At 29.0% G+C, this 24239-nt stretch overlaps 3 protein-coding genes and 1 pseudogene across 3 annotated transcripts; all 4 read left to right on the forward strand.

Annotated features, from left to right (window-relative positions):
- Positions 1 to 7387: 7387 nt before the first annotated feature.
- Positions 7388 to 11248, forward strand: LOC112681825 (annotated as a pseudogene).
- Positions 11249 to 17297: 6049 nt separating this feature from the next.
- LOC112681826 lies at positions 17298 to 19849 on the forward strand. Its single transcript, XM_025552142.1, has 3 exons — positions 17298 to 18109; positions 18330 to 18488; positions 18772 to 19849. Exons 1-3 carry the CDS (start codon positions 17975 to 17977, stop codon positions 19828 to 19830), a joined length of 1353 nt encoding a protein of 450 aa, XP_025407927.1. The 5' UTR covers positions 17298 to 17974; the 3' UTR covers positions 19831 to 19849.
- Positions 19850 to 20090: 241 nt separating this feature from the next.
- LOC112681827 lies at positions 20091 to 21429 on the forward strand. Its single transcript, XM_025552143.1, has 2 exons — positions 20091 to 21028; positions 21160 to 21429. Exons 1-2 carry the CDS (start codon positions 20105 to 20107, stop codon positions 21352 to 21354), a joined length of 1119 nt encoding a protein of 372 aa, XP_025407928.1. The 5' UTR covers positions 20091 to 20104; the 3' UTR covers positions 21355 to 21429.
- Positions 21430 to 22392: 963 nt separating this feature from the next.
- LOC112681796 lies at positions 22393 to 22980 on the forward strand. The gene has a single exon (XM_025552114.1). It carries the CDS (start codon positions 22393 to 22395, stop codon positions 22978 to 22980), a length of 588 nt encoding a protein of 195 aa, XP_025407899.1.
- Positions 22981 to 24239: the final 1259 nt, after the last annotated feature.

The following is a 24239-nucleotide window of genomic DNA, read 5'->3' on the forward strand; positions in this document are numbered from 1 at the left end:
TTTATAGTTTATACTATATTAGATTAAAAGTTTATTTTAACTGTGTGAAAAATGGGGGGTGTGGGGGCAAAGCCCCCCACGTGTCTACTTGCCCTTAATATATTCAGCCCCCCCCAAGTCAAAAGTTTAAATTACGCCTATGATTCATATATACTATTGAATAATTATTCGAATAATATTATGCATGACTGAATAATTATAACTATCGAATAATTATTCGACTAATTTATACTATTTAATAATCAAAACTATCGAATAATCGATACCTTTGAATAACTCGAATAATCTGTAGTCTGTACTCTGTACCATCGATAATTATTCGTATATGCTTGCCGGCGGTCGTACTATCCATACGCCAAGAATATTTTTCACTTTGTCGTGCATTTTTTACAGATGTTCGGTTGATTACATAAAGGGCCGGGTCCAAAGAAACACTTTCAATGAATGCTGACAATAAATGTACAGCATCACGATCACTAACCTTAAAAATATAAATTAAATACGTAATTATTACGTATAATGTATATTATCTAAAATAATTGTTTTTAACTAATATTGAATTTGTAAGTTTAACACATATGACATATGTACCAAATACGTTTTGAAGGCTAACCTAACCTGACCTAATCGAAATAATGAAGTAGTTAATATTTAAAAAAAACAAATTTTAAAATATAGTTGTTAATTTGTTGCATAAAAAATTTTTTTAACGTCACGTTACCAAAACCATAAATATATAAGATTAATTGATATCAATAATTACTTACCTTGCACTTATCTAATGCTGCACAAAGCCGTGGTGTCATTATTGATTTGTTGGCCCTTTTGAATCTAGATGGGCCAGGGCAACAGTTATCTGAGTGAACATCACTTTCCTCGCTAACATTTTCGGACTCATCTGAACTTGTTGGTATTTCAACTAAAATATTTATAATTAAATCATTTTATAAGGCATTTATGAGTATTTTTATTAAATAATTACCTATGGCAGATTCTGAAATTTAAGAATTGTATTTTTTTTTTTTTGCAATTTCTGTTTCTATTCTGACATTTTTTCTTTTTTCTTTATTTGTTTGTTTCATATCTACTCCCAACATGCAACCTCTACGACCGGGATTTTGCTGACAAATTAAAAATGCTTTGTCCACCTCAATTTTCATTAAATCTTAAGCATTAGAATGAGCAATGTCGAATAGTTTTCCAAATCTTCTTCAAATTCTTCAACTTTTGAATTATAACTTGCATTTTTGCGCTTTTTACTTTTTTCAAGATTGCGCCATAATTCGTATTTTTTTTTTAAATTTTTTACACAATCAGCTTTATCTTTTGTTGGAATACGGGCCTTTTTCCAGAAAATTAGACATTCGTCGATCACCTAATTGGAGCTTTCGGATAAAGTCATATTTACGTGTCTAATATTATAAAATAATACTTTCAAGCAGTCTCTTAATGAAAGAAGTTTGCTACCTAGAATTTGATTTTTCATTGAACCGATCAGATGAATATTTTGTCGGCGCATTTTATATTATTTAATATAATATCGTCCACCAAAAACTTGTTGACAACTAACTCACTAATATTGATATTCTACAAATTACATCAAATAAAACTAAGATAACATAATATGCTGTGCGTAATCTTTGCCGATTGTAAACGAGTCATATAACTAATGGTTATTGCTATTAACGCGATTGGCCATTGGATAATCATAATAATAACTGAAGAAAGGCGATAAAAAATACAAGAGATTGTGACAATGGTAATTGTTTGTTTATTTTTATCTTAAAATTTCTTAAATCCAAGTATAACATTTAACTGATCGATCAAATAAAACTAACAAATAACCTTTTTTTTTTAGAAAATTAAATGTAACATACATTTATTTAAATAATTAACAAATATATTAAAATAACCGTAATATAATCAATTTTAGCTAATAAATTAAATAATTTGTATTTTCCTATTTTTGTGCAAAAATACTAGATTTACAAGAAATGTTAATTTATACTTTTTTATAGACAGTAATTAACGCTATAATAAATTTTCTATACATTTTTACAAAAGGGTCGATATTTTATGAGTTAAATTGGAAAAACCATAAAACTACCCTCTTTGATCATTTTTCATCCCTCTTGCGGCACGGGAAAGATGTGAGTCATCATAACCAAATTTACTACTAATTATTTTCTTATAACACTTAAAAAAATGGGAGGGTCCTGCATAAAAAAAAAAATTTTTCTTCTCTCATAAGTAAGGACCATCTTAATATATATATATATATATAACTTACAAATGGTTAAGACCATAAGACACGTTTTTGTCTGTAGAATGGTTACTCGTTGATTGTGTATCTAATTTTTTAGAACTACATTGTGTTTTAGAAACATTTTCTGTTTTATTTTTTAAACCAAAACTAAACATTGGTTTCATGTTCATCAATTGATGTTTATTGTTCTAATGTGTTGCATGTTTCATATTTATATGATTGTTTAATTAAATAAATTGTTTATCTGGGAACTAAGTTAAGGATAGTTATTTTTTTATTAACACTTATATTTGATTTATAATATTGGAGATTATGTTATTTAAAATTTAAGTTTGTTATTTTCCACACACAATTTTTGCAGTATTAAGATATAGGACTCATGTCCGTTTATATATTAAATAAATAAATAATATATTTTTAATTATTTTAATTGCTTATTTTATGTTCATGGTACAAATCCAAGGTTTAATATTGTCCATTTTTAACATTAATATTGTGTATTTCGTTCATTTCTGATGTTAAGTTTTTTGATCTAGTAATTTTTATATAATTTAAAGTATGTAAGTATTAGTAGTAGTATTTTTAACTATTTATTTATTAATATTAATATCATTTAAACATTTAATCTAGATCAAATAACTTCTGTATCTACTGGCTTATGAAACTATATACTTTGGTAGTATAAAGAATCATTTAGAGATGTGTCCTAATAGTATAGTACCAGGCAAACTAACATCATAATCAGTATAATTTTTAAAAGTGTCTAATTTATAAATATTTTAATAGTAAATTGTCATTAAGTTATTGCTAAAATACTATCCTAATTTTTTAAATCATGTTATTTTTAACAATAATGCCACAACACATGCCTTGTTTCCTAATATTAATATAAGTAATAAATAAAATCATGAAGATCTAAGATGTATATAAATATTCATTACCTTTACAAATTTATACATATCAATTACAATGAGGTTCATTTTATGAGCCATACAGTAGGTATAAATATCATAAGGATATTGATTTTTTTATTTTATTTTGTAGTCCGTTAAATTTCCCAGGCATAACATTTGCACCGTCATATGATTGAGCAACTATTTGTGGTTAAGAACTAAGTTTACACTTTTTCATGTACCATAATATGTAATGATATAAACTTTTAGCATCTTGATTCTTAGAACAATCTATAAAACCGAGAAATCTCTCAACAATATCTAGATTTTTAACATACCGTACACATAATGCCATTTTTTCTTGTTTGTAACACATATAAATTAATTTAATAAAAATAAATTAAGAAGTCCATGTATAAAACATCATTTATATTTCACCTTGCTTCATCACATATAATTCCAAACACCTCAACATCTTCAATACCTTTCACAATTATTTCTTTCACAACATCTGCACACATATTTATAAGTTCATCTTGAATTATATGACTTGAGTAATTGGTTTTAAGATTAATTTTTTTTCCAAATTCCTCATTACTTTTTGCTAACAATTTACATACTTCTTTAAAGTTTCCTAAAAATATATTCATTTTTTTTTTACAAATAATTATCATAGTTAAATATTTTACATTTAAGATCGTTTAAAACTATTAGTAATATAATTTATTAGTTATTACTTTTTTACGTTGATTTAAAGAATCTTTTGTCTCGTCGTATCCCCTTAAACCAATTCCTTGATAACTTACAAATAAAATAATATCAAATAACATTTTCATATATTTTTTATTACTTTCATTCATCAATGAATGCTGAGAAGATATTTGAGAATAAACACTACCAGTTTCTTTTGTTTTCTGGTATGCTGATCATTTAACCATACATGTAAGATGTCAATTGCTTTTAGCATGTGCATCCAATTTATTGAGTTTACTTTTATTCCCACTTTTAGATCCACTACAAACACTCAACTATAAATTATAATATACTTATATTAATAATTTTAATTAAAAAATTATAAATAAAGCATAAATACAAAGCACATGCTTTTTTCCAATTTCTAAAACCAACTTAAAAGCTATCTTCAAAATTGCCACTATTTTCAGTATACTAACATTTCTACAAGCAAAGCAAAAAATTTATTCTGTTGATATGCTATATTTAAGCCATTCATATGTTTTGTAATGCTTATGATTGAAAATGCGATTTTGTGTACCAAATTTAGTTAGTGGATATGACAGCAAAATATTTAATTTAAATATAAAATAATAACTTAAACTATGTTTAGTGTTTACCTACATTTTGACTTACTGTTAAAATTGGTTGCACAGGGCCTTTTATTAATGTTTCCAAGTCGGAAATGACATTTTTATCTACAATATTTTCAACAATTTTTTGTGTAGTTGTATCAATGTATAAACCAAAATTTAAATCTTCATTTTCAGATTCTAGTGTTGTTGTTGACAAGGAATTAGTAACAAATAATTTTTGTTTTTTAATATTAAAGACATCAAACATTCTTTTAGCCGTTATTGAATTAATTACAATTTATAATTTAAAATTAATTGATAAATTGAAATAAATACATAATTTACACGAATAATATAAAATTATATTGTTTATTTGTTTAGCATGTCAATTACGGGAAACCACGCATAGATATTAAAAACAAAAAAATAAAAATAAAGGCGATCACCGTATACGCTCTAAAAACGTAATCGACACTAATGCTGTGGCGGTCTGCAGCTTTCGTATTTATAACTTTACAGGTATCACAAACAAGCGCGGACGATTCCCGTTGATCTTCTGGCCTTGGAGCGATACGACACGTTTGAGGCCAGAAGGGTGGTCAGACCAACAGTAACTGACGACGGGGGGGGGGGGGCTCCGCTGGGTAATCCGGCAACGGTCGCACTGCCGGTGGGTCCCCAGTCTTTGAAGACACGTGAGGTGGTGAGGTGGCTTCACAGACTTCGGGGAACGGAGCCGTCTGCTGACAGTGGATGCAAGTGGACCCGGGTCCTGATACCTCCGGACTGCTGACTCGTTGGGTGAACAGGAAGCACGGGGAGATGAACTTCCATCTGACGTAGCTCATGACGGGGCACGACTGCTTCAACCGGTTTCTTCGGAGAATCAACTGTGCTCCTTTTGACGGGTGTTTCCACTGTGGTCCACCCGATGAGTACGTCGAGAAGGAAGATGACGCTGCCCACACACTCGTCCGCTGTGAAGCGTTTGACAGTGATCGGGAGTGGCTAGTCCAGCAGATTGGACCTTTCGACCCGGGTGGACTGGTCCCCTTAATACTGGAGAGCCCAACCAACTAGGAAGTGGTTTCCCGTTTCGTGTGCGACGTCATGGCCGCCAAGAAGGAAGCTTAGCGCGAGAGGCAGGCCCGACAGGTTTGATAGCTCTATCAAGGTAGATGAGAAGGAGAGTGGTGAGGAGGCGTGTCGTCTGACCCACCCTCCTCTTCCGCCGGCCACCGATGGCTGAGTTTTATAGTGTTAGTTTTTAAATGTATATACATAATGTGAGGGGCTGTAGTCGAGGGACTGTCTCGAATACACCCCCACCCAGAAGGGTGATTGTTTGTGGTAAAAATTTTTTTTTGCAATAAACGATGGCGACCCGCCACCTGAGACATTGCTTCATGGCATTTCCAGGTGACGGGTATATTTTGCCGATATTAAAAAAAAATATATCGCAAACAAGTTTTATAATATTCGTGATTATCAATATATACCTACAAAATATGATTTTTCCAACAACAATAAGCCATGAATATTCCTGACTACTCTCGTATCTCAACAAAATAAAATAAAAATTATAAATATCAAATATTGAAACACATAATTTTTTATTTTGACGTTTACATTTTGGGGGGCTTAAGCCCTCTAAATCCCCCTGATATCCGCCTATGGTCTACAGCCATTTTCGTCAAACCACGTTTTCTGTGTTTTCGTGTCTTTCATGTCGGATGTCTGGTAAGTGTCGTTCTGCGCAAATAGTATTATCTTCATTTATAGTCACCGTGTTCTAGTGTGGTCACTTACCAATAGCCATTTTGTTTAACGTGGTTTTCATTCCTATTGTCTTCAACTGCGTTGTAGAATTTCCGTATTCGTTGGTGACTGTGTTTTGCTGGTTGCACGTACCAGTCGCAGTGACTTATTTCTTTCATACACTGTGGTGTGCCGTCGTAGGAAAATTATTATTATTTATTGTGTGCCGTGTGGGCCACCTTGTTTATTATTATTTTAGTATACCCACATAACACAACTCATCCATTAGATATATATTGAATATTCCAAATATCTATTTTATGTCCAGTACATTTGTGACATTATGTGGATATCTATTAGATATTCATAGAAAGTAACTGGTAGATAAGCCACAGTAGATTTTTATGGATGTCCATTAGACATTGATATTTTGTAATTAGTAGAATTCCCATTATAGTTGGTAATATATATATATATATATTACGTATACGTTCATTAGATATCCAAAAAGTTTTTATTTTTATAATTCAAATAAATAAATATTATTAGAGAATTCTTATAATATTATAAGAATAATAATAAAATTATTATAATATATATATATATTATGTTATAAAAGGACCTCCGACTATAGGAGTACGTTTTAGAAGTGCCTAAACCGAAACGTTTGGTCAAGAAACGGTCCATCTAAGTCGAAACCCGGTCAACAAATACCAAACTCAATAAAAAGGGGGAGGGATAACATTTATTATGTTATATGCACGTGATTGACGGTCGTCTTCATTCATAATAGCTGTTTACGAAATTGCTCTAAGACGATTTGTGGCTGCGCAATGGCCGAAAACCTTTTTTACACACGCTCATATAAAAAAAATTATATATTTAATAATGTATGAAATAAAAAGTATGTATGGCCAGTCCTCTCATTCAAGAAGTCGTATTTTCTGAAAATACATTCATTTGATTAAGGAAAATTTGGTTCTAAAAAAATGTTCCGTAACAATTATTCATAAGGTTAACCGTTTAAATTATATAATAAAAAAACAATAAACTACCTATGCTTTATATGTTAAAACGATGTCATGATATTCAATATTCTGAAGCGCATTCTAACGAGTGTGATAATAATTATAATTATTAGTCCTTTAACGGACCATATTTTTAAATTGGCTCCGACCGGCCGTGTTCAATTTTTCGTTTGGCGCGTTAATAATAGATAAAAGACAATGCTTAAGCATTGAATTCAATGCGATATTTTTGTCTATGGTTAGACGTCGTTCCTTTGTTCTCTGTTATCTTTTCTATGCTCTTGAGTCTAGACGCTGTAGTGTTGCATGCCATTTTTTTTTATTATATAACACGTGTCACGCAGAGATTTTTAATTATTTGTTCATCGCGGCCACTTTACTGTAAGTAACTTTACAAAAATATGATACATTTTATGTTTTAAGGATATGTTAAGTACGAGTTATAAGTTATATTGTTTTTATTCATATTATATCTACGAATGTCGAATAGTATTATGCACTACGCATTAAACTTTATACATTTACTATAGGTAGTTTAGTGGTAAGTAATGCAACTTATATATTTTTTTTTAAATAATAACTAAATATTTTGTCAAAAATGTATTTTTCCCAATCCCATTTTATTGAACATTATTGTTAATTAATGTTAAACATTAATTAGCTTCAGTGATTTTATTATTTATTTTAATTTATTAACAGACATAAATCTAAATTCATTTAAAAATTACATTATAATGATAACAATGGTACTTCTTCAAAATTACAATTATTATGAATATAACAATAACAATAAAAAAACTAAAACAGTTAAACTATACATTTACAATAAGCAATTAACATTATTAATTAATTTTACATTATATAAATTAAGTGAAAGAAAAAAAATGAAGAAAAAAAAACCAACTATTTCAATAATTAACAATTAAATAATTGATCATTAGAAAATGTATTACTTGCAAACTGCTGTATTATTTTGATAGGAGAATATGTTAAATATTTTTTAGAAGATGGTAGAATGTAGAAAAGATTTTTGTATTGTCATTGTTAATTTTAATGTTTATTAGACTCAAAAGGGAGGAATCATTAATTTCATTTTTTCAAAGTATTTCCAGAAACATGGTATGGACTTTAATCTTTTATCTTTTAAATTTTTTAAGTTTAAATAATGATTAATTTAAATAAATAATTAAATGTTTAAATGGTTTAAAATGGTTAAATGTTCATCAGTAAAAAGCAAAATGTAAGAATAATTTAAGGCAAATACAAGATCATTAACGCACATCAATGAATTTAATTGATTAGTTTTTAGTTTTTACTACAGTTACAAATACTTATGTACCTATAAACATAATGGTTGTGAAAACATGTTGGCTATATTTCCACTATTGCATAGTGATTGTACTGCTTTGAAATGAAAATATTACGGTTTTTAATTTATTATTGTTACTATTATATGTATATTTTGTACTTATTATTATAAATGTTTATTTTATTTTTTCCCATATGATACCTTATCAATTTAATGTCGGTTAATTTAGGTCCATTTTAAGTTTTTGTTTGACAAAATAATATGTGGAATATTGTAGAATTTGATGACAATACCGTACAAATAGTACCAGATTTTGGGTATCTTCTGACCAAAAAAATTGTTACTGGCCTCCAAATGGGCTCTTTAAATCAAATAAAAACTTCCTCAAAGAAGTAAAAAAATGTGTTTCACCTTCTATAAATTGGTCCATCTACAATTTAATCTTAGTCCTTGGAAAGTATGGTAAATAGTTTTGTTTTAAAAATATTTTTTATTAATATTAAAATAAAATGTATTATTAATAAAAATATTAAAATTTATGACTTACAGATGATTTTGAAAAAGCTCTAAAAAAATTAAAAAAGGCTGAAGATCACACAGATTTAACAACTGATGTTGAAAAAGAAAAAAAAAGCCGTAAAAACCGAAGAAAGAAAAATTATTCATCATCAAGTTCAAGTGAGGAACTTCATTTTTCAAATTCAACCAAAATCAATATAAAACCTCTACCTGAACCACCTACAGCATCAAATGTGAATTTAAATAAACCATCCACATCAAAGTTCCATAATGCTACCCATCAGGCTACAACTCCATCTTTAGTATATAAACCAATAGCATGCTCATCTTTGTATGATTCACTTGAGGAAGAATCAATGTCAAGCGATAGATCTTTAAGTTCATATGAATTAGATGAAAAGCTAGAAAATTCAAAAAATATTTTTAACAATGTCAACAATGAACATGACAACGGCAGTGGTGGTAAGAATAGTATAAACTATAAATTAACAGTATACATACAGAGTGTACCAGGACTATTTAACAAATAAAGTAACATTTGTAAATGTAACTATTTATCAAACTTCCATTAAATGTAATAATAGTTTTTACACCTTACATAATATGTAATTGGCAGATATTTTATTAAAACAAATGATTATATATGTAAAAATATTAATGAATTATTATTATGCATAGTAAATATTTAAATATTTTTCTAATTTGCAAAATGATAATATAATGTATAATAGTAAGAGTATACAGAATTAAAAATAATAATTAACCATATTTAATATTGTAATTAATTATATTATGAATAGCTGTAAATTATACTTCTATAATCAAATCAAAGAGGGTTTTTGAGCATTCAACATATGAAACAACAAAATTGGAGAATATAAAGCGGATAAAAAAAGCTGACAGTTTAACTAATGCTGGTAAGTACTAAAACATTTGTTTATACTTAATGTATTTAAGTTTAATTAAATAAAATATATTCAAAAAGCTTTATTATGAATTACTAAATATTTAATATTTTATTTTAGATAGTAATTTATCAAGTTTTAAAAATCCTAATTTATAAATTGTGTTCTAGATTTCAAAAATTTGGTTTTAAGACAGCTTGCTGTCATAAAAGTAAACGTCAAAAAACTTGATGATCGTGTCAAAAATCTGTCGTTTTCAAATTCTGTCATCTTAACCAGTTCTGTTGAGGATAGTAATCTAAATAATGTCATGGGAGAATTCCCAATGAATACCGAGGAAGCACTGATGAAAGTTGAATTATTATTAATTGATAAAACCTATAAATTAAACTTGGTACGCATGAAAATCAAATTTATAATGTATTGGTATATGGAGAAAAAATTAAATGAAAATTACTTCTTAAGATGATGTAGCACACTGTTTGTTGTCTGTTTGACCTACATACAACATAGCAAACTTGAGGTCAACAGAATAAATGTTGTGTTTTTAGTTTAATATTATAGTGAACTAATCTATTTTCATACTTGAAGTTAAGAATATTCTTTGGGGAATCTCATAGGCTTTCATTGATATTTTAATTTTAAAACAAAATTAAATACATCATATGCATACCAATTTTACAAGCTTATAACGCGCTAATCCAATTGTTACTGTTATTAGTTATTACTCAATAATTTTATTTTGTTTTTAGACTGCAGCTCTGACTAAATTGGGTGGATCAAAAACCAACGAAGCAACAAAATTTATCCTTCGTAAACTTTTCACAGACAAACTTGCTATGACTTATAGTTGGTGTGGTGGCAAAGGCAAGAGAGTTATGTCTAGTTTGGCTGTATCACGAGTTATAATTGGTAATAATAACTTAAAAAATGCAATTATATTCATTATAAATTATATAAATAACAATAATCTTTTTAAAAAATTGTAAAATTATTTTTTATTTACTTTGATTTTAGATTCAGTATTCAAAATTGTCAAAACAACCACGGAGACTGAAATAATTGGAAGCATAAAAAATTGGTTGAGGCATGCCAAAACAAGAAATGAAAATTGGTAAAAATTATAAATACATACCTTAAATATTTGTTAAATGTAAAATAATAAATTAATTCTATTAAAATTAGTGAGAAAAGATGTGCAGATTCCACTGAACAAATTTCATTGCCCATAAATGAATGATTATTCAACATTTTAAATTGTGTATATTTAAGTGGTTGTTTATTATTAAATAAAGATTTTGTCTATTAAACATTTTTTCCAATTTGTATTCTATTTTAATGAATATCTAATGGATAATATATTATATCTAATGGATATTATTTTATATCTAATGGATAATATTTTATATCTAATAGATAATATTTTATATCTAATGGATATTATTTTATATCTAATGGATGTTTTAATTCAATATTTTCTAATTTCTTATGGATATCCATGAACTAATAAAAAAGCGGCCAATTGGATATCTAGTAGATATCTAATAGATTTACAGTCATATCTAAAGGATGTTATGGATATCTATAAATCATATCTATTATACATTCATTAGTTGTATTTGTGTTATGTGGGTATTAACTGTGCTGCTGTACGACCAGTATATTACATATTAATTAATCAATTTTATCATATATTGTATTTATACTGTATTATTATTATTATTATTATTTATTGGGTCAAACAGACCATATTCTGATAATTATTGTGTGCCGTATGTGGCTCATATGATTTATTAATTGTATTTATTGTAGTTGATTATTATGAAAATTATGTATGTTTTTATTTTTATATAGCTGTTAAGGCACCCTTATTTATTTTTATTTTAAGAGCTGAAGGCAGCATTAACCTTAAAAAACCTTTACAAAAAATTATCGGTTCTGGTGAGGTTCCAATTTTTAAATAAATACAAATAAAGGTTCCGGTTTTAAAATTAATGTAAATTAAGTTTCGGTGAGGTTCCGGTTCCCTATATTCAAAGGGTTCCGGTTCCATTCTCTGATTTACAGGATTAAAAGTAATCGCAATGTATTTTGAATTTTTAATTCCAAACTTTCTTAGAAGTACTGAAAAAAATTATTTAATATCAACTGTAAAAGTCAGATGTGACTAGATTTTATTCAACAGATACTAAATATCCAATGTATATTAAAAAATAAATCAGATATCAGAAATATAAATGATGTTATAATATTTATTGTGAATAATGATGTATCAACAGCTTTTTGTGATATTCTTTATGTATTTAGACTTAGTTCTAAGGGGGGGAGGGGTGATTAAAATTTTTTTTCTTTAATTCAGGTTAAAAATGTACAAGTAAAATTTTTGGTACTATTTAAGTCAAGTGAATCCTTAATAATTGCGGTTTTTTTTTTTTTAATCTTATGCCGGATTCACTTAGGATGGACTTTTATGTAGTTCTTTTTTAACACCTATCTGTGTTTTGACAGTTTCGCTTGTGTTTTATTTGATTTTTCATTAAGTATGGACCAGGGCTTAAATCAAAATAATATATATTGTTTATCATTATGGGACAATTAAACATTATAAGCAATTGAGCGTTTAACACTATAAATAATTTAAAGGTTATTCAATTTAAGTGTTTAAACGTTATACAAATTTAAAACGTTATGAACAATTTAGCGTTTTGCATTATTTAAATTAGTGTAAAATTTGAAATGTTTTCAAATGTAGTATTTAGCAATAAATACTATGTAAAATAACATGATAAATTTAAAATATTATATTATATTATATATATATATATATATATATATATATATATATATATATACATTACCTTTAACCAGTAGTGTATTGGTAAATATATTTGTGATACACGCACTAAAAAAAAATATGGATATTAATGCTAAAATTAATTTTCTTACTTCGGTCGACAATTGTTTTCTCTCGATACATTCGAAAAAATTTAATTAATCCTTTGTTAACTATGACGCGGTCCCGCTGTGGTGCAAGTACATTAAGTACACCACTATCGTGGAGCTGCGCTCGCTCTCTACCCAGCCTCAATCCGGGCAACGACAACACCGTTTCCGATACTACCCACCTACCTCGGAAAACCGGTCATAGATGGGAAAAGTTATCGGAACAGATGGCAACGTACCGACCGGTCCCCTCAAGTCACTAACTTTTGCCCGTGACCGCCATGGAAGCCACACCTTACCGTTTTCCATCACCGTCACCAGAGTAGACGTACCATCACCGTTCATAAATTATTTCTTGTGTTTTTATCCTTAGAATAAATTACACTTTCGGATACATAATTGTTTTGTTCTTTTGACTTATCCGCAATTCAATTGTGACCGACCACCTCATCGAGAAACCTCCAGCAATCTAAGGCCATGTCAACTACATGTTTATAACTTCTATTATGTCTATAAAATATAACACCACAAGATATACATTTGCAGTGCGTTATAAGTTGCATGATGCAGATTTAAGAACCATGGACTGAATGTTCATACTCTATACTATTTTATTCAATGTTATTCACTACAGTTGACAAAATACATTAAACACAGCGTACACTGTAATCTTCAACAGATAAATATTTGAATCATTTTCTCAGTTAATATCATACTAATTTTTTCCAATGAACTATTAAATTGTTATTAATTTTTTTGTTTTCGAGTTATATTAGAAACGTACACCCGTAAAATAATATTTTATATTGGGCATACGCCAAAAATCGAAAATCTGCTACTGTGTATACGCCGTATACCCGCGTATACGTATCAATACACCCCTGTCTTTAACGATATTTTCTTTTTGTAATTTTTATAATTCAGAACTTATAAATAAAGCAATCATATTTTTTGTATAACAACAATAAAATATACATATCACTTAAAATATGTATTTATTGCAAATTTATAACTTATGTATGGTGCATTACTCAGTGGCGGCTTGTGATGTTCAAAGTGGGTGGTGCGCAAAAAATAAATCACAAAAGTTTAATTACAAATAAATTAGATTCAAAATGCCATTATCATGATATTTATTGGATTTTAGATATTTTTAAAACATATATTATGAATTATAATATTACATATTTGTCATAATTTATTGTATAAATATATATATATATATATATATATAATTATTATATATTATTACAATAAGCAACAGTGTCATAATTAATTATAAAAAGTAGGTACACAAAAAAATGAAATATTTTTATATATAAAGTAAATTCTTCTCTCATTGGAATTGGTAAATTGTTCTATGACTTTATTATTGAAATCAGTTATATTCATTACAAAGTTTCTTTCGATGGATAGCATTGCTAACGCCGATAATCTTTCTTGATGCATTATATTACGTAAAAAAGTTTTGATTCTTTTTAATGTAGAAAAACACCTTTCTAATTCCGTTGTAGACATTGGTATTGTAATAATAATTTTTAACAGCTTCATGCTCTCACCTTATATACCAGTAAGGTTTTCAGATTGTATAAATTATAATAATGAAACAGCTCCACTCATGGATCTAAATTTAGTTCTACTATAGATTAATTGTAATTCGGTTTTTAGTTTTTTAGTGTCAAAATATACATATACATTTATAATTTCATTAAAATAATCTTCCAGAAAATGCTTATCATATTTTTCAAAATTATCGGCCAAAAATAAATTTGAAGTAACCAGATGACCAGTAAAATCAAATCTTTGTTTTATTTGAGATATAATATTATCACACACTTCAATTGCTTCCCGTTTTAGTTCGCCTTCTCTGTATTTTCTTTCAATACCACTTTGTTCAAAATTACCTTCACGTAATGTTCCCATTTGGTTACTAATTTTGGAATAAATTTATTATCAAGTAACGTTCTTTTTAGTCCTAATGCTTATTCAATAGTAGGTATATGTTTAATGGATTCATCACTTATTATTTTTTCCATGTAAGTAATTAATTCTTCTCTATACTCGAACACAGTATTTACTGTTCTAAAATGAAAATTCCATCTTGTATGAGCTGCTTTAGGTAAACGTTTTTGAACAACTTCATCCAAAACAGCAGTTCTTTGAGAAGACGTTGAAAAAAATGTACAAAAACCTCCAAGGCTAGCAAAAAAAAAATCTGAACATTCCTATTTATCGAAGCAGCATTATCCATAACTAAATTAAGCTGGTGAGCGTAAAAATGTACATAATTAGCATTTGGATAATGTTGTTTAATTTTTGCCTGAACTCCGTTAATATTACCGCTCATAACTGAAGCGCAATCAAAAGCGCAATGTCTGTGCAATCAATTTACCAGTGACATCACCAATATGTTAGGCAAGTTGTTCTTTAATGCACTCAGCTAATACTTCAGAATTATGTTCTTTAGGCTTTAAAAATCCCCAAAATCTTTCAATAACTTTATCATTAACTATATACCGATAAACAATAACCATTTGAAAAATAGCACTCACATCAGTAGTCTCGTCAGCTGTTATTGCTAAATAATCAGCCTTTTTGATTTCTACTGATATTTCTTGCTGAAAAATATTTAACATGCACTTTAATATTCGTTCTGTATAGTTTTTGACGTACCTTTAAAAACGGTTGCTTTTTCTAAGTGCATTTTTAATGTACTATCCAATTCCGCACTAAAACTTATTAAACTACGAACAATTTTTGAATTCAAAGATGTATCTCTTTCAACATGCCCTCTCAATGCTAATTCGAAAGCGCCACAAAATCTAATGTAATTAATAATTACATTTGTTGTAGTACCTCCGCTGGGAGGCCTCTACACTCTGTCTAATCTGTCGTTATTTATTTTTATTTTATTTTATATTTATTTAATTCATCAATTGTTCTTATTGTTCTATTTTATTGTAACAGATTGAATAAAAATCTTTTAATAATAAAAAAAAAAAAAAAAATAACTACATTCAAAATGTATCGATTGTTGGAAACTTTCTCATTGTGTAGCTCTATACTTAAGTAAAAAAATACATGTTTAAACGACCAAACAGTAATATAAATAAAGTATTTAAATAACTCTTCTGTAACTGCTATCCAACATTGAAAGAACATTTGTTTTACCTAACGTTGCTAAATTCAAGGTGTTATTCATATGTTTAACAGTTAAGTCGTGTTTTTTCATTCGATCATTTAAATGATTTAAATCTATCATTCCTGTTTTGGTCCATACCATTTCTCCACCAAATAATAAATATGGAAAACAAAAAACTGCATTACGTTTATCACAACCACAGAGCCAATTATTATACTTTGTGTAAGTATCAATGGTAAATGAACGCGTAAATTGACGTGTTTTCTTTTTAATGACTTGTATTAATTTCAAATCAGGCTTAGGTCTTCCTAATGTTTTATTTTAATTTTTTCGTCAGTTGTATGTAAAGAAAACTTTTTTTCTAAAAGATAATCAACCGAATTCATTATTTATATTGTTATATAAATGAAATTGTGAGTATGATGAAATAAAGCTATTACACATAACAGTGGACAGAGGCGAAATGATTACTAACATATTTTATTATTATAAAGTTCTTTTGTAAAACTAAATAATACATTTATTGGAATAAATATTACGATAATAATGTCGACAATAGAAAATACGGTGGACTATTTCTGATAAGACACGCCGTGACGATATTGTTTACCGTGTGTGTTACCGATTGTGCAGCAATTGCTGCACACTACGGACCCATTTATGCGTCAACCCCCTCTCCATCGACGACGGAGAATATTTCACAGGCTGAAAGTGTTCTAATTACAGTCCGGCTCACGAAAAGTGAACGTTCAAGGTCGATGGGTGGTGTCCAAATGTTGTTGAATCCAGGGGTTCTCCGTTTTGTACTATTTACCTACCGCTGGCCATCTCATGATCCATGATTCGTTTTGGCGGAACCATATTCAATAGACATTCCTTTTATGTTAGCAGCTGCTACTCTACCTTTTTTTAAAGGCAGACCCTATATTGTGTTTAACATTACAATTATCATTCCTCGTGAGCTCGACATAGTGAACGCACGTGTTTAGTTAACAGTGATACAATATTTGGTCTGCTTTTGGTGTTATAACAATACATAGTTTGTTCAATTAATACTAATTTTTAATTATTTAACGTTAAAATGCCTTTTAAAAACAATGATAATCGTAGTCAAACCAAAAAAGTTATTTTTAATGTGTACAATTATTTAAAAAATCTGGCTACTTCAGATGACGAGGTCTTAAAACAATATTTTAAACAGACTCAAAAAATTACTGCGGACGCGTGTGGTGTATCTCTTATGACAGTAAGACGAGTGTGTGCAGAAGGATCATCTACTACTGACGATGTCTCAGACTCGTCACAACCTGGACCGTCATTTAACTCATCGCGAAAAACGTATAAACGGAAAAAGTATGCCACAGAACTGGACGATTTCGATAACGATGTTGTTCGACGAACTGTGCATGAATTTTATGAAAAAGGCAGGGGCGGATTGGCCCACCGGGAATTCGGGAGTTTTCCCGATGGACTGGACGTCTGGCCTGCTCTAATAAAAAATTAAAATAAAAAAAGGAAATAAAATAGGAATATTTATAATGGAGATGGTTTTAGTTACCTATCTCTTTTATTGTTAATAAATTATGATATCATGTTTACAATTTAAATAGTTAAATGGTATCTCGTTCACATTCTCTCGTGGCTCGAAGTATAGGTATGTTCGCATCGGCCATTGAACAAAGCATAGCGACATAGCGTTTATAACTTCATGCTAATCAGTTTATCAGTATTCAGTTAGTAATCACCGCGACACTGCACCGCGCCACCGCACCCGTAGGCCGACCATTATCTCCCACGTTTCTCAACTCGCCGACGACGCACTTGCATGTTTTACTGTTCAGGTGTTCTAATATTAGTTTGAGTTTTTTGAAAATAATACGTGTGACAGACAACAGTTGAACAGTATGAGTGACGGAATTTCTGCTTTTAAAAGGAAAGGTGGTGCAGAAAGAAGTAGAGACAAGAAAAAGCAGCAACTCCATGAATCAGCAAAAAAATGCAAATCGATTATCGATGTTTTTGCCACTGCTAACAATAAGGTATAAAGAGATGTATAGTAAAGAGATAGATAGTAAATTTAATAATAATAACTTTTTGTAAAATGTATAAAACAATAGAACTTTATGAAATAAAAATACTGTATAATTACATATAACAGGTAGTGTTGTACCTGTCAATTGATTTATGATTAAATTAACAAATTATTATTTTTTAAGTCAAAATCGAATTCAATTAAAGACCAACTATTATTTATTTTAGACCATTCTAGAAAATGTGGAAGGTGTTGATGATAGTAATGATACAAGTGATACAACTATACTTGCTAAAAAACCAACTTATAACGCTTTAAAAAACTATGAAAATAGTTCTGCTTATGATTCTCCTGCAAGTTCTTCTTTAGCATCTTCCTATCAACTAGTAAGCTTTAGTACAATTTGTTTGCTTTTTAATATACCTATGAACTAATTAGGTATATTGCTAGCCATTAAATTATTTATTTGTATACAATTAATAAATTGCACAAAGTAGTTATTTAAGTAGTTAAGTAAGTAATTAAGCATCTAACAATTGAATTAAACATATTTTGTTTTGAGTAATTGATGGAAATATATTTTGGTTGATTGTAAATACAATTATATGATGCTTATTACTTATATTCTTAATGCTTAAGGCTTCATTTTTTTTAATGCTTAATTTACAGGCTGTAAATAAAATTAATAATACCGTTGTAGAACTTGATTTTGGTTCAGCTTCAACTAATACTTCTACAGACTTCAAATATTTTAAAAAGCCAAAATCATTAACATTAGGAGAGTTTTTTGATTTTCATCCTCATCAGCCACATCTAACCAATCCATTCAAATTGTCAAAAGCATTTTTAGGCAAAAATAACATTCAGCGTCGTTGGTTAACATACGATGAATGTTCTAAAAAACTATTTTGTAGTGTGTGTTTAGCTTTTTCTTCTGAACAAAATATTTTTACTGATGGTTTCAATACTTGGAGCCATATTTATCAAAGAATACAAGAGCATGAAATTATTAAATCTCACAATTTATCTTCAGAGGCTTTCTTAAACTTCTCAAGTAAAAAGACTATTGATTATCGGCTGTTTAGTGAACATTTACACAAAAAAAAAATAGAAGTAACCAAAAACCGAAACATTCTACAAAGAGTTATAGATGTTGTAAAATTAATTGGCAAAAGAGGCTTAAGTTATAGAGGTCATAGAAATGAAGGAGCAGACAGCTTAAATGATTCTACTCTCGATCATGGTAATTTCCTAGACATTTTATTACTTTTGAAAAAGTATGATGTGGTTCTTAGTGAGCATATTGATTCGATAACTAAAAATGCTAGTGAAAATCATAAAAGAGGAAAAGGCAAAGGTAGAGGTGCATCTTTGACATTTATTTCTAAAAGTACTGTGAACATGGTTATAGATTCTATATCATATTTTATGAAAAAATCAATATCGGATGAAATTAGAGATGCTGTTATGTTCTCTGTCCAGTTGGACACCACACAAGATATTTCTGTACAAGATCAATGCTCTATAATTGTTAGATATGTGAACTACAAAGGTATTCAAGAAAAATTATTGGCTGTAATAACTGTACAACAATCTACTGGCAAAAGTTTTAGCGATATGCTTCAAGGTGTTTTAGCTGAAAATGGTCTTGATATTACAAAATGTGTTGGAAATACAACTGATGGGGCAGCAAACATGCAAGGACAATTTAATGGATTTTCTGCTTGACTTGAGAAGTCAACACCAAATCAAGTTCACGTTTGGTGCTATGCACATATTTTGAATTTAGTGATCATTGATTCTACCAAATCACCTCTGAAAGCAGCAGCATTATTTGTCACTCTTAATGATCTTGCTAATTTTTTCAAAGAGTCATATAAAAGAATGAACGTTTGGGTGAATACAGTAGGTGAAAATAATAAAAAAACGTTTACAATCTATAGGTAACACACGGTGGTGGTCAAAAGAACTGGCGTTAAAACATTTATTTGGATCTGATGGTATGTACATTGATGTGATATTGGCCTTGAATTGCATACAGATTTCAAATGAATTCACACCGGAAGCTAGATTAAAGGCCAAGACTTTAAAAAATTCAATTTTAGAATACTCAACAATATTAACAGCATTTATTTACATAAGAATTTTTAATATTGTTGGCCCATTGTCTAAATATCTACAAACAAAGGGTATGGATTTATTAAAATGTCAAGAGATGGTTAGTGCAGCTATTAAAAATCTCAAGTATATTCAAAGAGATATGGATGGAGTTAAACTGATGGCAAAAACATTCATTGATACCATGTCAGAAAAATTAGAATTAGTAGAAACCGAAGACATAGACATAGACATAGTAATTGAAACTGAGTTACCTGTAATTAGATCAAGAAAACGAAAAATACTGTCTGGTGAAAAAAATAATGATGAACCAATTACAGATCCTGAAATAAGGTATACTGTGGAAGTCCATAATTTGATCTTGGACAATACTATTGGAAGCATGGAAAAAAAGTTTTCAAAAAATCAAATTTTATATACTGATTTTGCATGTTTGTCACCTGCCAATTTTGATGATATAGAGAAAAAGAATTTGCCATCCAATGCTTTAATAGAGCTAACCAACAAAATCAAACAGTTTGATGAAACAATTACAAAAGATAGCTTACAAAATGAATTACTTAGTTTTTCTAGTAATTGGAATGAGCTAAAAAAATCTGTACCCGAATCGTATGAAGTTGATACCTATGATGAAATTCAAGATGAAGAAGGTATTGAAAACAAAAATACATATAAATCACATTGCAAATCATGTATGAATTGTTCTATTTGTTGTTACCTTGTACTTCAAAAATACAATTTATACAGCAATGCTTATAGTCAGTTAACCGTTGCTTATAAATATCTTCTGACATTGCCATGCACACAGGTAATTTTTGTAAAACATTCGTTTCTTAATTAATTTGAACCATAAAATATAATATTAACAATAATAATAAATGTTATTAGTCGAGGCTTAGTTATTAATATTTAGTAACAATTATTTGCATGTCTTTTTAGGTTGCTTGTGAAAGATCGTTTTCTATATTAAAGTATTTAAAGAATAGACTTTGTAGTACTTTAAATGAAAGCAAACTTGAAGCTTTTATGATTATGTCCATAGAAAAAGATACACTTTTCAACATAAACAACGATGAAGTTATCGATCGCTTGAAAACTAAAAGCAATTTGTTATTAAGAGAGCTGTCTTATTAAGTAATTTAAATAATTTTGTAATAGACTAACCAAGTATGAGATGTTCATCAATCATAACTTTAAAAAAAAAATAAACTGAACTAAAACTGTATTAACTACTTGCTTGAATATATACTTTAATACTTACTTGAATTATATTATTTGTGAAAAAAAATTGTTCTAAATAGTATAAATTAAAAAACAACTGATTCAGATTTTAAAATATAAAATAAGAACAATTGAGGCGTGTAGTTTCAAAACCAGCCATAACCAATTTTTAAAAATTTTCAACACCTCAATTTTAGAGTTGTGAATTTTAGAATTTTAGAGTTCTGAACTTTTAGAAATATCTAAGGGTGATAATTGGGGCTGTACTTAATTCAAAGGAAAGAGAGTCAAATATAAAAACATTTTGCCACAATTTTTTATGTATAATACGATACCTATTATATACCTATCATAGTAAATTGGTTATTTTATGAAAATAAACAAATTTTGGTGGTTGAAACCTAAAAATTTCTTGAACTTGGCCGTAACTTAACATCATTGACAACGACTGCGCGCTGGTTTATTTACACTTTTCCCGCACCAAAATGTTTTCCCAATCCGCCCCTGGAAAAAGGTGAATACCCTACATCAAGATTAATTTTAAATTTTATTCAACAAAAATTTGATTATAAAGGTAGTCTTGCTTCCATGAAAAGATTGTTGACAAAATTAAAATTTACGTATAAAAAATGTAACGACGGACGTAAATTTTTAATGGAGCGAAACGTCATTGTTGCCTTTAGGTGTAAATTTTTGCGTACGATGTGTACACTCCGAAAAAATAACGATTCCCGTCCTGTAATTTACTTAGACGAGACCTGGGTGAATCAAAAACACTCTAAAACGTATATATGGCAAAATGAAGATGAAACTGAAGGTTTAAAAGTACCTACCGGTAAGGGAGGTCGGCTCATTGTTTGCCATGCAGGTTCAAGTCATTATGGTTTTATTAAGGAAGCAAAATTAATTTTTCGTAGCAAATCAGGCAATACGGAAGACTAACATAATCAAATGAATGCTGAAGTTTTTAGATCTTGGTTCGTACAAATGTTGCAATCCCTTGAAGAATCATGTGTCATCGTCATGGACAACGCTCCATACCACTCAATGTTGGAAGATAATTTTCCAAAAAGCAATGCCCGAAAAGCCGATATACAAGAATGGTTAAACAAAAAAAATATTGATTTTTCTCCACTTGAAACAGTTGCTGAACTTCGTGAAAGAGTTAAAGTTTTAATACCAACCGAAAAAAAATACGAGCTGGATGAATTGGCCCTTAAAATGGGACATGAAGTTGTACGGTTACCACCTTATCATTGTCAGTACAATCCAATCGAAATGATATGGGCACAAGTTAAGGGACAAGTTGCATCTAAAAATACAACATTTAAGATGGCTGATGTTGAAAAATTAATGCACGAAGCAATAGATTCGGTGAAAAAAGAAAATTGGGTAAATTGCGTTCGTCATGCTGAAAGAATACAGGACGAAGATTATCAAAAGGAAAAACATAGAGAAGTAATTTTAGAGCCTATTATTCTCACAATACGACCAGGTGACAGCAGTAGTGATGACGACGATGAAGAAGACGACATATAATTTATTTGTGTAATATGTATATACCTACTTTAATTTAAATTATTTTATATTTGTGTTTCTTAAAATTTTTTTGTATGATTAAATTGTGATTCTTTTTGGAAATTAAATGTTTAATATCGATATTTAAAATAGTTTATGCATCTTTTCCTAATTGTAACATCCATAAATGTGTTTAATATTATTGTAATGTATATGTTGTATAGTGGTATGAACAATTTAAAAAAACGCGGCAAACGGGTTTAATAATCACTTGTTGAAAACGGCCACGGGGATCGCTGATATCAACGTTCATTTTTCGTGAGCTGGACTATAAGCTGCACACTAGATGATGTATGTATCTTACATAATTAACCAAATTTTAGGAGTAGTATTTTCGAGTTTCGGTGAATATGAAATGTTTGTAAAATTTATTTTGTATAATAAAATAAATATAATTTAGCAGATAATTCAATTAAATTTAAATTAAATTTTACTTTTATATTTATGATAATTTATGCGGTGTGCGCACACCTGCACACCTAGGCACGAGCTGCCACTGGCATTCACCGAAATTATTTTTGATGAGGTAGGCTATACGGGTTCCGCGCCAACAATATTCAACATATTTTCAGAAAACATATTTTTAAATTATAATTGGTAATGCTTATTTTTATATAATTAGTTGATAAATGTATTGCTGTTTTAAACTTCTTTTTTGTATATATTTTATTTAGACTACCTAGTAATTTAAGTCAATTTTACAAAAATAACTAACTATGTTCCAAATCTATTTTACTGATAGTTATAAATATTTTTCGATGGCAATTTCTTTAGTGTTTCCGTCGTTAATCGTTTTCTGTTATGTTATTCGATATTAAAAAAATATTATTATAAATATAAATTCGTTTTTCGTTTCTGTTTCGTTATCTGTTATCAATTTCAATCGCTTTTTGAATAGTTTAACGTTATACCATTGATTATAGAATAGATAGATAGTCCATGATATAGAGATATTAGGCTACTAAAATTATGTTTGTTCTAGCTGCCGATAGAATGCGTTGTTTAATAGAAAAGATAATTATTTTACAATCTGTATAGATAAATACAGAACGAGTGTCGAGCGCTGCCGTACTGGGCGGGGCGGGCCACGGGTGCTCATAACTCAGTATTGCATTGCGCCATTGTGGTCAGAGTTATTTATACATTTTATTGATATTTAATTCCTAGCACTCGTACCTAATGATTTACTATTTTAAATGATATGATTAAATTGATAATTA

Source organism: Sipha flava, unplaced genomic scaffold (assembly GCF_003268045.1).
Source record: "Sipha flava isolate LNK unplaced genomic scaffold, YSA_version1 197_pilon_pilon, whole genome shotgun sequence".
NCBI lineage: Eukaryota > Metazoa > Arthropoda > Insecta > Hemiptera > Aphididae > Sipha > Sipha flava.

Excerpts from the sequence above, each read along its gene's own strand:
- LOC112681827 (XM_025552143.1), top strand. The coding sequence starts at position 20,105 with ATGTACATTGATGTGATATTGGCCTTGAATTGCATACAGATTTCAAAT. Across the intron at positions 21,029-21,159 it reads TGACATTGCCATGCACACAG|GTTGCTTGTGAAAGATCGTT; the intron begins GTAATTTTTGTA and ends ATGTCTTTTTAG.
- LOC112681796 (XM_025552114.1), top strand. The coding sequence starts at position 22,393 with ATGAATGCTGAAGTTTTTAGATCTTGGTTCGTACAAATGTTGCAATCC.
- LOC112681826 (XM_025552142.1), top strand. The coding sequence starts at position 17,975 with ATGAGTGACGGAATTTCTGCTTTTAAAAGGAAAGGTGGTGCAGAAAGA. Across the intron at positions 18,110-18,329 it reads TTGCCACTGCTAACAATAAG|ACCATTCTAGAAAATGTGGA; the intron begins GTATAAAGAGAT and ends TATTTATTTTAG. Across the intron at positions 18,489-18,771 it reads TAGCATCTTCCTATCAACTA|GCTGTAAATAAAATTAATAA; the intron begins GTAAGCTTTAGT and ends CTTAATTTACAG.